Source organism: Macrosteles quadrilineatus, unplaced genomic scaffold (genome assembly GCF_028750875.1).
Source record: "Macrosteles quadrilineatus isolate MER2022 unplaced genomic scaffold, UCM_ALF_1.0 Scaffold_1__1_contigs__length_201487025, whole genome shotgun sequence".
Lineage (NCBI taxonomy): Eukaryota > Metazoa > Arthropoda > Insecta > Hemiptera > Cicadellidae > Macrosteles > Macrosteles quadrilineatus.
The window spans coordinates 2,771,565-2,784,913 of NW_026542594.1; the positions used below are offsets into that span (position 1 = coordinate 2,771,565).

General features: G+C 35.8%; 1 protein-coding gene across 1 annotated transcript in view; it reads right to left on the reverse strand.

Moving 5' to 3' along the window:
* The window catches only part of LOC128983192 (mucin-2-like), a 150,241-nt gene that overhangs the window by 12,865 nt on the left and 124,027 nt on the right, over window positions 1–13,349 (reverse strand). Inside the window, exons 3-6 of the mRNA XM_054402384.1 lie at window positions 9,640–9,800; window positions 8,382–8,567; window positions 3,136–3,384; window positions 223–2,072 (exon numbers count right to left, since the gene is read on the reverse strand). Coding sequence (XP_054258359.1) covers window positions 223–2,072; window positions 3,136–3,384; window positions 8,382–8,567; window positions 9,640–9,800 — 2,446 coding nt within the window. The remainder of the gene's footprint in view (window positions 1–222; window positions 2,073–3,135; window positions 3,385–8,381; window positions 8,568–9,639; window positions 9,801–13,349) is intronic.

Below are 13,349 nucleotides of genomic sequence, written 5' to 3' on the forward strand. Positions count from 1 at the left end.
TGGAAAATACAAGCCTCTTTAAAGTAAAATTCTATTTTATTCTTAAATAATCAAAACTAAATTCACTAAAACAGAGTTAACTGGATCTAAAGGCATCTAAAACTCAAAATCTATGTAAGAATATGGACGGAATAACAAATTTACACAAAAAGCTATTTAAAAACTACAACACAGTGCGACGCTACCAAATATCAGTTTTATCGTACTTAGTGATGATATTACCTTTGCTTGGCCGAGCAGTCTGTATTGCTGTGAGCAGGTTTGGACCTGCCATTACGTTTACACCTAACTGCTTTCTGTTGGTACTGATTGGTGATTTTGTATCATTGTTTGCCATTCGATAACTATCACTCCTCTTCACGATGTTTTTAAGATCATCTTCAACACCATCGTGCTCCTCTTGTACTTTGACATAGGCTCCCCTTTGTGTAATGGGGCTGACCGCTTTGGTTACTTGCTTAGCTCGAACAACGGCCTTCGGTGACATTGATCTGTGGCTCGGATAAACCGCTGAGGGAGACAGTGGTCTGGAGTTATCTCTCTCATTTGGTGATTTTTGATTGGCTGAAGAAACCAATGGTGACATTGGCTTTGTTGGGGACAAGCTTCCATATGAAGATTTTGGAAAATATTGTTGACTTCTACTTTTTACCAAGGAATTCCTCTGGTTGGATGCCGACACTAGTGGAGATATTGGCCTATTTGAAGAAACAGGAGATAATGGTTTTCTATTAAAATCTGTTTGACTAGATAAATTGACTGAATCCGCTTGCTGTTTTGTATTTCCAATGGAAACACCTGGTGATTGTGATCTTTGCCTGGTCAAAGTCGAGGTGGGAGATATGATCCTCGTGGGGGATGATGATTGAGCTCTTCTCTCACTAGTGATAACTGGTCTGACATTGGCTACTCTTGGCATTACAGGACTTGAGACCTTATTGACGTTTGGACCAGGTTCGAATGTTTGAGTTGTGTGAATGGCTTTTCTTCTCCTGAGACTGTCTGAAGAATAGACAACTTTTCCTTCAGAATCCAATGTCACTCTGGCACCTTGCCTTCTTTTCCGCTCAAGAGAATCGTTTGGAGGTAATTCATTCAGGGACACATACTCTGTTTCTCTAGTCAGTATCGGAGAAACAGTGTCTGGAGTCTTGACATCTGATATTGTGACGTAATCACCCATGTCCACTGGTCCTCTTAGGGCATTCAAACTCACCTCATCATCACTCACAGGTGGTGTGATCACACACATTGAAGGGATTCTACTTGAATTTATTGTGGTTTTAACTCGTATCCTCTCCACCCTGTCAATACCTTCTAAATCTGAGCATTCTGACATCTCCAAGTCAATTGATGGGCTAGTGATGGAGTCCACTGGAGAACTACAGGTATTATGACCAGAGTCTGGAGAGTCTCCACATTTCTCAGGTCCTAGTTCACTATCACCGTTGTGGTGCACTTCAACTGTTATCATACCTTTCTTCTCATCTACCTGTTTCAACTTTGCCACATTCTCTTTTGTAAGGTTTGATTTATGTTCTTGAAGTTTCTTGAAATCAACCTTAATGTAATTTTTCTTTTCTATTTTTAAGCTCGACGTTTCTTTGACGTTTGGATCTTTAGAGCTCAAACTGTGCAGTGCCTTGACTCCTCTCTCAGGCAAGGACGCAGACAGCTGGCTGTTGACTCTCTCAGGAACACTCGGAGCTGCCTGAGGGTGCAGCAGAGTGGTACACACTGTACCAGCAGAGCTCGCTGTCGTAGATGTAGATCCTTTACCAAAGAGTTCATACTCTGAATCAGCCGTAAGTGTAGATCCATTGCCCCTGCTACCGGACAAAGCTGACATTGAATGCAATGCTGGTAGAGGCTCTTCTTCTCTAAGAGTTTTGAGCCCTGAGTCCAAGTGGAAGCTGGTGTAGTAACCTTCAGTGTCACAAGAATACATGGAACAAGTCTCCCCATCGTCTGGTGTCAGGGTACTTTCACTTGTAACGGAAGAAGAAGTTGAAACCATTATTGTTCCTCGGCGGCCATGCTTCTGACAGGTACTGCCACTGCTTATGCTTGACCTATAACATTGTTTTATTACTCATACACTATTCTTGTAACTAAAATTGTAATCAAAAACTCTTTTCTGTTCTTACAAAATGACTCTAAATGTTACCTTTATCCTCAGACGAGAGATATTTTGACACAAAGTATGCATAATTTTCAAGCACATTTTTATACAGATTTCATTTTAATAAAACCTACTTCTTTTAAAATGTGCATGTTTATCTTTTATGATTAGCATTTCTTAAACTCCTCCATTATAACAACACAAAAGGTTATTACAATTATGCATGTTAAAAACAACAGAGATAAATTTTGTTACTGAATCGGTTAAACAACTAGTTAAAACACATAGTGTGTTTGTTAGGACACAATCAGTAAACACAAAGTATTATTTAACAGAATCAAAACAATTCACAAGCACACATTAAACATTAATTTAACTTGACACAGTATTATTGTGATTGTGAAATAAAATTACAACGAGTTATAACTGACATCTCAGTTACCTGAGATAGGCAATAAGTAGGGACAATGCAGCCCAGGTGTTTTGGAGTGAGGTAATGTAGAAGAGGAGTCTGTTGTTGTTTGTCAGTGTTGTTGTGTACCTGGGATGGTGAGAGGTGGCAGTAGAGCCATTGTCTGAGGAAGCACTCCAGTTGCCACTGCTGGAGTGAGGTAATGTAGAAGAGGAGTTTGTTGTTGTTTGTTAGTGCTGTTGTGTACCTGGGATGGTGAGAGGTGGCAGTAGAGCCATTGTCTGAGGAAGCACTCCAGTTGCCACTGCTGGAGTGAGGTAATGTAGAAGAGGAGTTTGTTGTTGTTTATTAGTGCTGTTGTGTACCTGGGATGGTGAGACGTGGCAGTAGAGCCATTGTCTGAGGAAGCACTCCAGTTGCCACTGCTGGAGTGAGGTAATGTAGAAGAGGAGTTTGTTGTTGTTTATTAGTGCTGTTGTGTACCTGGGATGGTGAGACGTGGCAGTAGAGCCATTGTCTGAGGAAGCACTCTAGTTGCCACTGCTGGAGTGAGGTAATGTAGAAGAGGAGTTTGTTGTTGTTTATTAGTGCTGTTGTGTACCTGGGATGGTGAGACGTGGCAGTAGAGCCATTGTCTGAGGAAGCACTCCAGTTGCCACTGCTGGAGTGAGGTGTTGGTTCCTCCTTGTCCCACTTGCGCCGTGTCGCCTCTCGTCGTAGCTTCACCACAGGCTCACTAGTCCGCAGTAGCCTCATGCCCCACTCCTTCAGAGACTCCACACGAGACTTCTTCTCTCCCAGGCTCGGCTCTGGCTCGGGAGTCGCTCCAAAGTTACCCTCTGATGAGTCTCTGCAAGGCCAAAATGGTTGAGTAAATTCTTGACAGGAATATTTTTTATAGAAACATAACCATTTATCATGGAAGCATTTATTGTATTATTTTTAAACTGTTTGAGGATTCACAAATACTATTAATGTTTCTATCTGCACACATCTTGGTAATGAACACTTTCCTCGTGCACCGGTGCCAAATTGTTCAGATTTTCCAAAATATGAAACTCAAAAAAGCTTAATTTGGTTTTTGTTTAGCTCAAAAATTTGTTTAGGTATGGGAAAAAAGTCCCCTTATAACTTTAAATTATTTATTGCTTTTTCTAATAAATTGGAAATCTTAATGTAACAGTAATAGAATATAGCAAAACGTAAGTGAAACTTTTTGTATGTAAATTAACCCTTACCCAAGTAAATTGGATCGCTGATATTGCTCTGTAGTAGCTTTCTGGTTTATAATTAGGTATCACAACTACTTTCATTTACTGCATTCTTATTAGCACATGTTAACAAACCGAGAAAAATACATGTAAAAATAGCCCCACCACAGAAAACCTACAGAATAAGGGAATTTCCATTTACCTGGCTGGATTTCTACTAAAACATTCCCTGAATTTTTTTCAGATTGATTTCTTATTTAAATAATAATAATTTAAATGAGTACCTAGGTTTGCTGCTACTGGGAAGGTATTGAAGTGTGGTTTTATTGAAATGTTGATATCTTAGTATGAAATAAACAAAATTGCCAAATTTGATTATAATATATCCTTAAACAAGCAAACTACAACAGTTTATTCTCCATAAGAATAACATGGGAATTTTACATTTAAAGTTTATTCAATCATCTCCGTAACCATTAGGCATACAACAACGCTTCAATAAACAAATTTATTTCTCTTTTTAAGCTCTACAAAATGGTCTGGAAAGAAATTGTGAAATTTTATGTTTTTAGTCAAAAATGGGAAAACCCAATTTTTACCCCATTAACCCCCATTCCCATAGTCCGATCATGCTGGTTCGCGAACTCGTTAGAATATAGGCCTACGTAGGTTTACATGTTTCTACCAAATTTCATCAAAATCAAATAATTTTTGCGAGTTATCGCGCTAACGGACATATATATATGTATGAATTTGAACGGATGGTGTTTTTGGCCACTGGGGACCTCAGAACTAAAAAGTAATTCGGTCCCGGGTCCAGGTCTTCCCATGAGTACTCCGGTAATAGCTTATTCCCTATATAGGGAAATTCGCTAAAATCAGTAAAACTCGATATTATTTTATATAGATAGGAAAAGCCAAGATTAGCTAGCCTATAGCATTGGCATCAGTAACTAACAATAACCTGTACACATCTGACGACTGAGACCATTGCCACCAAACAGTAGTTGGGTGGTTGGATTCAGTTTCTACTTTAGTCAGCTGATTGATACAACATTCAGTGTTCTGAGAAACATTCAACATTTAACACTCTGACCTCACATTCACATTCCTGGTAAAATGACGACAACCGTGACTAAACATTGGTTGTATGGTTGTGTGTTTGTATCAGATTACAAGACAATAAGCTTCCTGTTTTTGTGCCAATTCACCAAAACCATAAGTGTAATAATTTATTTTTGTAAAAAAATACAACCGACTTCAAACGCTCTAAAAAGAATGAAATAATTTCAATAAAGTAAACTTTTGTATTAGGCAAGCTCACGTATTTTAAGTCGGCGCGGCTGTATGATGATTTTTGATACAAAATTGAAAGAGGGTGTCCATATTGCAGGTGACTATCCATAACTAAAGGTGTTAATCTGCATGTCTTTTTCATAGTTATGGGTTAAGTGTTATTTTATTACCGTAATCAGAGATCAGCATTATAGTGGTATTAATGAGTATCTTTAAAAGGATTATAACGCATTTAAATGTTTCTAACTTGGAAAAGTAACGTTTTAATACTAAACTAGCTTCTTTTCCCTATCATAATATCAAACTAAATTATTTTCCTATTCATATACAACATTTGTGTGTGTTATTTTCATAATGCATTTATTCTGAAGTAAACATAAAATACAAGAAAATATTTCCTTTAATATATAAACAAAACAGTTCAGTGTGTTTTTTATATATTTATGTTATTCATACACACACAATATTTAATTTCAATCATATTTGCAGTTTGAGCCCCGACTTGAAATACGTGAGCTTGCCTAATACAAAAGTTTACTTTATTGAAATTATTTCATTCTTTTTAGAGCGTTTGAAGCCGGTTGTATTTTTTTACAAAAATAAATTATTTCATGATTTTTAGTGACTGTACAATTTTTTATATATTAATTACTTGAGGTTATTTGAGAAGCAAAACTGTTTGAAACAATCAAAAGTTCCACAGAACAATCATTATTTTAAAACTGCTTGAGTCACCTGTTCGGGTTACATAATCAATGGGTATGAAAATAAACATTTTTAGATATTCCCTAAGAAAGAAAGAGTTGTCCATTACATTAGGTCTAATGAAAAACTAATTGTCTTTTCTAGATACATTAAAATGTCAGACATAATCTTTTCCTGCAATCGGTGTACTTCTACATTATAAAAAGAAATACAGTAACGTCTCAAGCCTTTTGGAACAATATGAAAGTTATTCCTCAGCTACCAGCACTAAAAAATCTCTCAAAAGAGGAAAATTGGTCGTTAACACGTATAGTACCTTTGGAAAATATTATATGAAAGATTGGTTCAGCTAAAAGTAGTGTAAGTCGTGTAGGGGGTGTTGTTTGCTCAAGATATAGCCTAGTCGAAATTGCAAATCATCTTCCTCTAGGACTTTCCGAAGCAGGCATAATAGTATTGATATGTTATAGTAACTGGGTAGAGAATATTAATAAACATTCCACATCTGCAAATGAAATATGTATATGAAAGATTGGTTCAGCTAAAAGTGGTGCAAGCCATGTAGGTGGTTTTGTTTGATCAAGATATAGCCTAGTCGAGATTGCAAATCATCTTCCTCTAGGACTTTCCGAAGCAGGCATAATGGTATTGATATGATATAGTAACTGGGTAGAGAATATCAATAAACATTCCACACCTGCAAATGCATGTTTAGTAATTAAAATATTTAACACTTTTAAGACAATTGACGATTATGCACTGTCACACTTCTAAGGTCGTGTAAGGAATAATTGCATTTAATTTATATTTAGACCTGTTTTACGAATACTTCGGTTTTCACAATACACCTTTATTTGTCAATATCATACAGCTATTCACTGAAACATATATGTTTTTGTAAGTCAGAATATTCAATACTAAAAACAGAATTACTGTATACACAAATCAGGTCAAACGTTAAAATACATGTTTTATAGTAACCAAAACAAAATGCATTTTTCTCAATGTAATTCATTTAGGCTCCATGGCAAGAGATAGTTTATTGATCAATATGAAGCAACTGTTGTCTGTAGCTTCATTTAAATGGTTTCAACTAACAGCTGTAGGAATGTTATTATTATTTATTGCCTTCTCTGCACAAATGTAAACAATCTGCACAAATGTAAACAAAATAAATGTTGAATATTTAAGGTTTTCAGAATTTTTCACCGAAACAAATATTATACTTAAACATAATATATAAGGTACCTAATAGAAACTCTCCTGGTTATTTTGGCGGTGGAACCACACTGATCGGTAAAAGAATCACAGAGAAATTGGTGAACATACATAGAAAAAAAAAAACATCGCCACAAACAAATTGAGAACCTCCTCCTTTTGTTGGTAGTGGGGAAGTCGGTTAAAAAGCTTCAACTTGCTTTCTGCAATGGTTATTAAGTCAGTGGTAGTATTTTGTATTTCTTTTATAGAGTTTTCCAAATTTATTTTATAACATAAGTTAACAGTTTCAAGACTACTGCAGTACAATTTAATAGAAGCGTTTAAGACAATAATAATTTAGCAATTAATCATTTTTGTAATGTAAGTGTTGAGGATTAAACTAGATAAATGAATAAACTCAATCATGTTAATTCTTTCCTAAGCATGCATACCTTAACTTGTCATTTGTGAAGAACAGAAGGTAACTGTTCAGACATAGTCAGAAGGTAACAGAAACTTTTCAATTTTGTCAACCTTTAGCATCTGGTATGACATGAATATAAGCCCAAGTAAGAGAAACTTTTCAATTTTGTCAACCTTTAGCATCTGGTATGACATGAATATAAGCCCAAGTAAGAGAAACTTTTCAATGTTATCAACCTTTAGCATCTAGTATGACATGAATTCAAGCCCAAAAGTAAACTGGATTGCTTCAAAATTGTACATGATCAGATTTGAACATTTTCTCTTTCTTATGTAGCATTGGCTACTAAACACTGATGTAGACATTCCATCTATATGGATTAAGGATTAGAACATAGTTGAGTGAGCCAGTCTCTAAAATTTGATTTTCTAACTTATCTTTTGTTGCTGACATAGTTAGTGGGTCATAAGAAACAGTTTCTATAGCTCACAATAAGTCGGTCTATCAATTTGACTTGGTAAAAAACTTATTTGTGTATTTGACAGATGTCAGTAATTTACATCAGAACAAACTGTCGGTGGCTCACTCGGTATGTCAAAGTGGAGAGATTCCAGTATATATACTGAAGTTTGAAGTTTTACACTTTAAATATTGAATACTCCTAAACATACTGAAAATGTTATGCTGTTCTTAACAATATTCTTGATAGTTTTGTGTTGCTGTTGATCCTCAGAAACAACTATGACAATTTTGATTTTAAAACTGGCGACAACTTTAACATGGAGATGTAATGTCTAGTTTTATCAATATTCAAAGGTAATACAGTAGTCAAACATTTAAATCAAATCACTAATGCCTAAAGTATAGAGGATAAAGGTATCATGTTTTCATTAGATGTGCATTATAATTTTCTTGCAGTAATGATAAGTTTTAGGTTTTTCAAAGAGCTGTACAGCAACCTATATTAGAACATAAATGTCTTTTAGTGATATTTATGTGGTTGAAACATACCCGCAAGCCTGAGCGAGTTCCTTGGTGTCGACGCCTGCGATGGTGTTGCGCCGTTTGCCTCGTGGTCTGCGCCGAGACCTCCTCCTGGTGTCTTCGCCAGGTACATGCACCAGTGAGCGGCGCAGATGAGACATTCGACTGAAACTGCGACCGCTTACATCCACCGTCACCATCTCCGACGGGAACCTGGGTGCACCAACCATCAGTTTAGTATGTCAAAGTGCAGAGATTCCAGTATACACATTATATATTGCAGTTTAGTACTTTAAATACTCCTAAATATACTGAAAATGTTATGTTGTTCTTAACAATGTTCTTGATAGTTTTTGTTTGTTGTTGATCCTCAGAATTATATCTCATACAAAAACTTTTGCAGTTGACAAAAATCACCTGAAGTGAGATTATTATTTTATAGACAATTATTTATTTTATCTAGCTTTTAAGATCCCAAACAAAAAGTATATGTTTTAAACATTATCTAAACAAAAAAAGGTTATCCAGCCTGATAAAACTTAGTTATTTTTGTTACCATCCATCCTATTTACTGCTGCTTACATCCATTTCTTCATCGAGTGCAGAGACATATTATATTAGGCTTAGAAGGCTGCTCTGACTGCTTCCCCAATACACATTTTTCCAATTTCCAAATCTAAATTTTTATATAAATTGTTTTATTATACGAGATGTCCAAAAAATAACTCCCTAGTTTTAAAAATTATTTATTTATTGTACAATATACAAATTACAATAGCTGATACATTAAATTAAAATGAAAGGTAATGAAGTAACCATTTTTTTAACACTAGTACACCTCGATATGCGAACCATTTGTAGCCCTGCAGATATCCAATCAATTTTTACTAATTTTTATCATTATTTTATTATTATTATTATTTACTATAATAACTACGCTCAAGGTCAAAAAGGTGTAACAAATTTATTGCTAATGTTCCAAAATAAAACTTTTAAGTATACTCTACAGCACCAAAGGATTATTACTCATCCATTTATTCTAATACTATCGTGAGGTATTTTTAAGACTACGGAGTTCTTTTTCGGACACCCGGTATATTATATTGTCAAGAATAATTTTGAATATTTGATTAAAACGTAGTGAAAATTATTTTTATCTTAACATGTAGAGGTTCTTTGACATCCCATGTCTCTACTACCCTAACCAGCATGTAAGGTGAGTGTTTATAGTGTATTGTTGTAAGCGAAGTATGTTGTACAACATAACGAATGCTGTTTAGCTTACTTGAGCGCGATGGCGTGGACCTGCTCCTCAGGGGAAGGAAGTCGATGGTCGACGTCGTCCGTGGTGGACATGGTGACACGGTGGGTACAGTCCAGGTCTGTAGTGACGTCACCCATCGCCTCCAGCGATGTCCACCGTCGTAGCAGTGACACTTGCGCCGGCTGTCATCAAACACACAAAGTTCATCAATAATACTATATAACTATAACACAACTCCAAAAACATATAAGGCTATAACATAGGATAACATTTTTTTGATGTTCCTTCTATAGCAACTCAGTGATTTATGGACAAAGGTATATATTATATGTTTTAACTTGTATGTGTAAAGTAACTGAATTGGAAAAAAATAGCCTACCATCTTAAATATAAAAAAATATTGTTGATTGGTTTACAAAGGGATTACGAACAGGATTAAGTTATTTCTACCAAAGAGTTACAGCCTTAGATCTACATACTACAGTACAAAAGCGTACTTGGACGAGCTAATATACTTTATAGACATTTAACTAAAAGACAATGATGTTCTATTTAGACGCTAAAACGTATTTTCTAATTTTTATTCCTTCTTGTACAATTAAATGAATTTCACAACTTCAACTTCAAGTGACTTCCGCTAAAAAGCCTGCAAGCATAGTCTAATTATTTTTGATAACAAAGAAGTAATAAACGGTATCAGCAATCTGAAACATACTTTCTCCCACAAACTTGTCAACAACCTTTATCATGGATAAGCGGTGGGAGTAACTATGATATTTTTTTGTAAGGAAAAATCACAAAAGTTGCAATAACTTTTGAACCATAATTGTTACAGCAATTGTGTCACAATTGTGTTGCACTATTTTGTTTAGAATTATAAGTACCATAACACATTAATTTTAATCAACACCAGCTTTTTTCCTAAAACCCGTAATTTTTTATTTTATGAGAAAATAACAAAACCGTATTTTTTACGGAAATGGGATTTGTACCATTTAGTTCTAAATTTAAAAGATTATAACATACTAATTTTTTTTCAAAATCGCACGGGTTATTTTTTAGAAAATCATATTTTTCAGTTATTTTATGGTTTTTATGGGAAAATTACCCTTAAAATCCAAATTTTGAAAAAATGAAAAACGCCTGTATAAACTATGGATTAGTACCTACATACCAAATTTCATCAAAATCGAACAACAGGTGTGGTCTGTAGCTCTGTACACATCCATAGATGGACTCACACACAGAGACATCACTTCGAAAACGACTTATTTTGCGTTCAGGGGGACCCAAAACGGATATATCCACTCAAAACTCAAACTAAAAAAAAATACGAAAACAATACTTTCTCCATATAATATGTATGAGGGAGAAAGTCAAAATGACAATTTTTCTGTCAACTTTTGAATGGATTGGTAATAAAATCCAAGTGTTTACCGATGTGTACTGGGTAAGTCGGTTACGGCTGTGAATGGCGGGGGTTGAATTAAGCAAGCCATGTAATCCTAGAAGCGAGACGAAAACAAAACCAAAGTGAGTTGAGATCCCTGAGGCACACCAAAACAATGGAGTATTGCCTAACAATAGCACAACTGAACAAGACAGCAAAGCCGAGGTAGCGGCGTGAGGTCGCGGTATTGCGTAACTTTGCCCTGCGAGGGTGACTGTGGAAAATTAGATTGGTGAATTTTGTCTGGACCACTATTCCTTACAAACGTGTTATAGTGTCTGATGGAAAAAGTCTTGCCGTGTAAACTATGGAAACCTCCCCGATGATCTCAATAACATTGTACGGTCCTCGCATCAGAAAGACTGAGACCTGCGACACACCACATACGTTATTGCACAAACTAGGTAAACCCTTGTTCCCTAGTCTCTGTGGTTATTGGTTATCTTAATGCTCAAACGATTGTAGAAATGACGAAAGTAAAAACTACTCTTAGGAACTACAAAGTATTCATCAACTATTTACATGACAATACTGAGTGTTGAAGCAAAAAGTTGTATTGTCGTTTAATATAATCATTGCCAAAACGACAAATACTTCATAAAGAAAAAAAAAATCAAGCAAAGAAGACAAACACATTAAAAGAGTACTGTATAATTAGGAGTTGCATACGAAAATGAAAAACATTTTTGGCTTTGTATAATTACAATATGTTACGTCCATTTTTGTGATACTGTATGTATGCAAGAAATGTTTGATAGTTTTATAGTTTTTAATTTAATTTTCGTCATACCGCAGCAAAAACAGCCATTTTTGGATTAGGAGGATATTGTAAAGAGGTTAACATAATTGTAATTTGATCTCCATATTTGCAACTGTTTTACAGTAAAGATTGCATTTTGAAACTCTGAAAAAGTGAGAGGTTTCTGTAACAACTGGTTTCGCAGCTGCTGATTCACAACCTCAAGTGAGATGAAAGTAACACACAATATGCGAAGTCTGGTGACTAGTGGTTGTAGACCGCGACCACTTCCTCACGAGGCGGCCAATACAAGGATACGTACACAGAGCAACATTACAGCATTACAGCCCTTCTACGCATAGAATCAACGGGTCGAAGGCTTCTGGAACTCGTCCAAACACTGTAACATATTGATGTCATCCGCACAGCATGGCTTGATTTCTGAGAAAAACATCTGAGAACGAACCCAAGACTTCTACCATAGATAAAACCAAAGATTACATATGCTAGCAAATGTAATTGTTGGGGGCGTAATGGGTGAAAATGAAAATAATTAATAACTCGAAGGACCAGAACTAATTAATAGTTCAAGAGAATAATAATTAAATTAGAGAAAAATGGCGAATCTGCAATTTGAAGGGCACTGAGGTCCCGAGATGGAATAAAATGTCTTGTGAGAGGCAAATGAGATTAGTTTTAGAGTCTAATTAAAACACACACAAAACTTTAAGGTTGTACCTTGAGTCCAATTGTCCAAAGGTGGAGAGTATGGCAGCGGCGTCGTCTATGGTGGAACGATGGCGGATGGCGGAGTCCTTAGACCGAGTGCTTCTGTTTTGTAGAATTTTGGAGTACGCAACGCACCCAAGTTCATAATCACAAAGAGCTCACTAATACGCGGAAGTCACGGTGAAAACGTACGGAAAGTCTAGAAGTAATACACGGACGCGCACACACTGTCTTGAGGTTTGAAGAGTCTGAAAGCACTAGATCACAATTTAAGTAATTTAATCACAAACAAAAGGGGGAAATTAAAATGTATATATAGTTAAATGTACTATAGAGGAGAGGGAGGCCAGATATAATTAATCTATAGCCTAAAAATACGTTTAAGAGAGGTAAAATGGGCAATTAATGTCCCGAGATACGAGAAACGGAATACACCGTGAGTTATGGACGCCGACCGTGGACAGACAGACGCCGATCGCCGGCTTCACACTTTGAAAAATGCAATTGTGGTTTAGAGGGGTCTAGGAATTCGATGGCCAATAGGAAATGCGATTGAAGCAAACACGGCGTCAGGTGATTCATGGGTATGTAGTACAGGAAAATAGGCCTTACTGTGGCGGGAAATTCGAGCAGGCTTAGCAATCTCATTTGAATATTGAAAGCGGGAGTCTATTTACAATAAATTGTTACTGAGACTAAATAATATTACAATAAATGTGGTGATTTATATACACATTAGCATGATTAATTAACCAGTGACTTAATTAACATAATGATTAATTTCTAAATACTCTAAAAATATGAATACCGAAC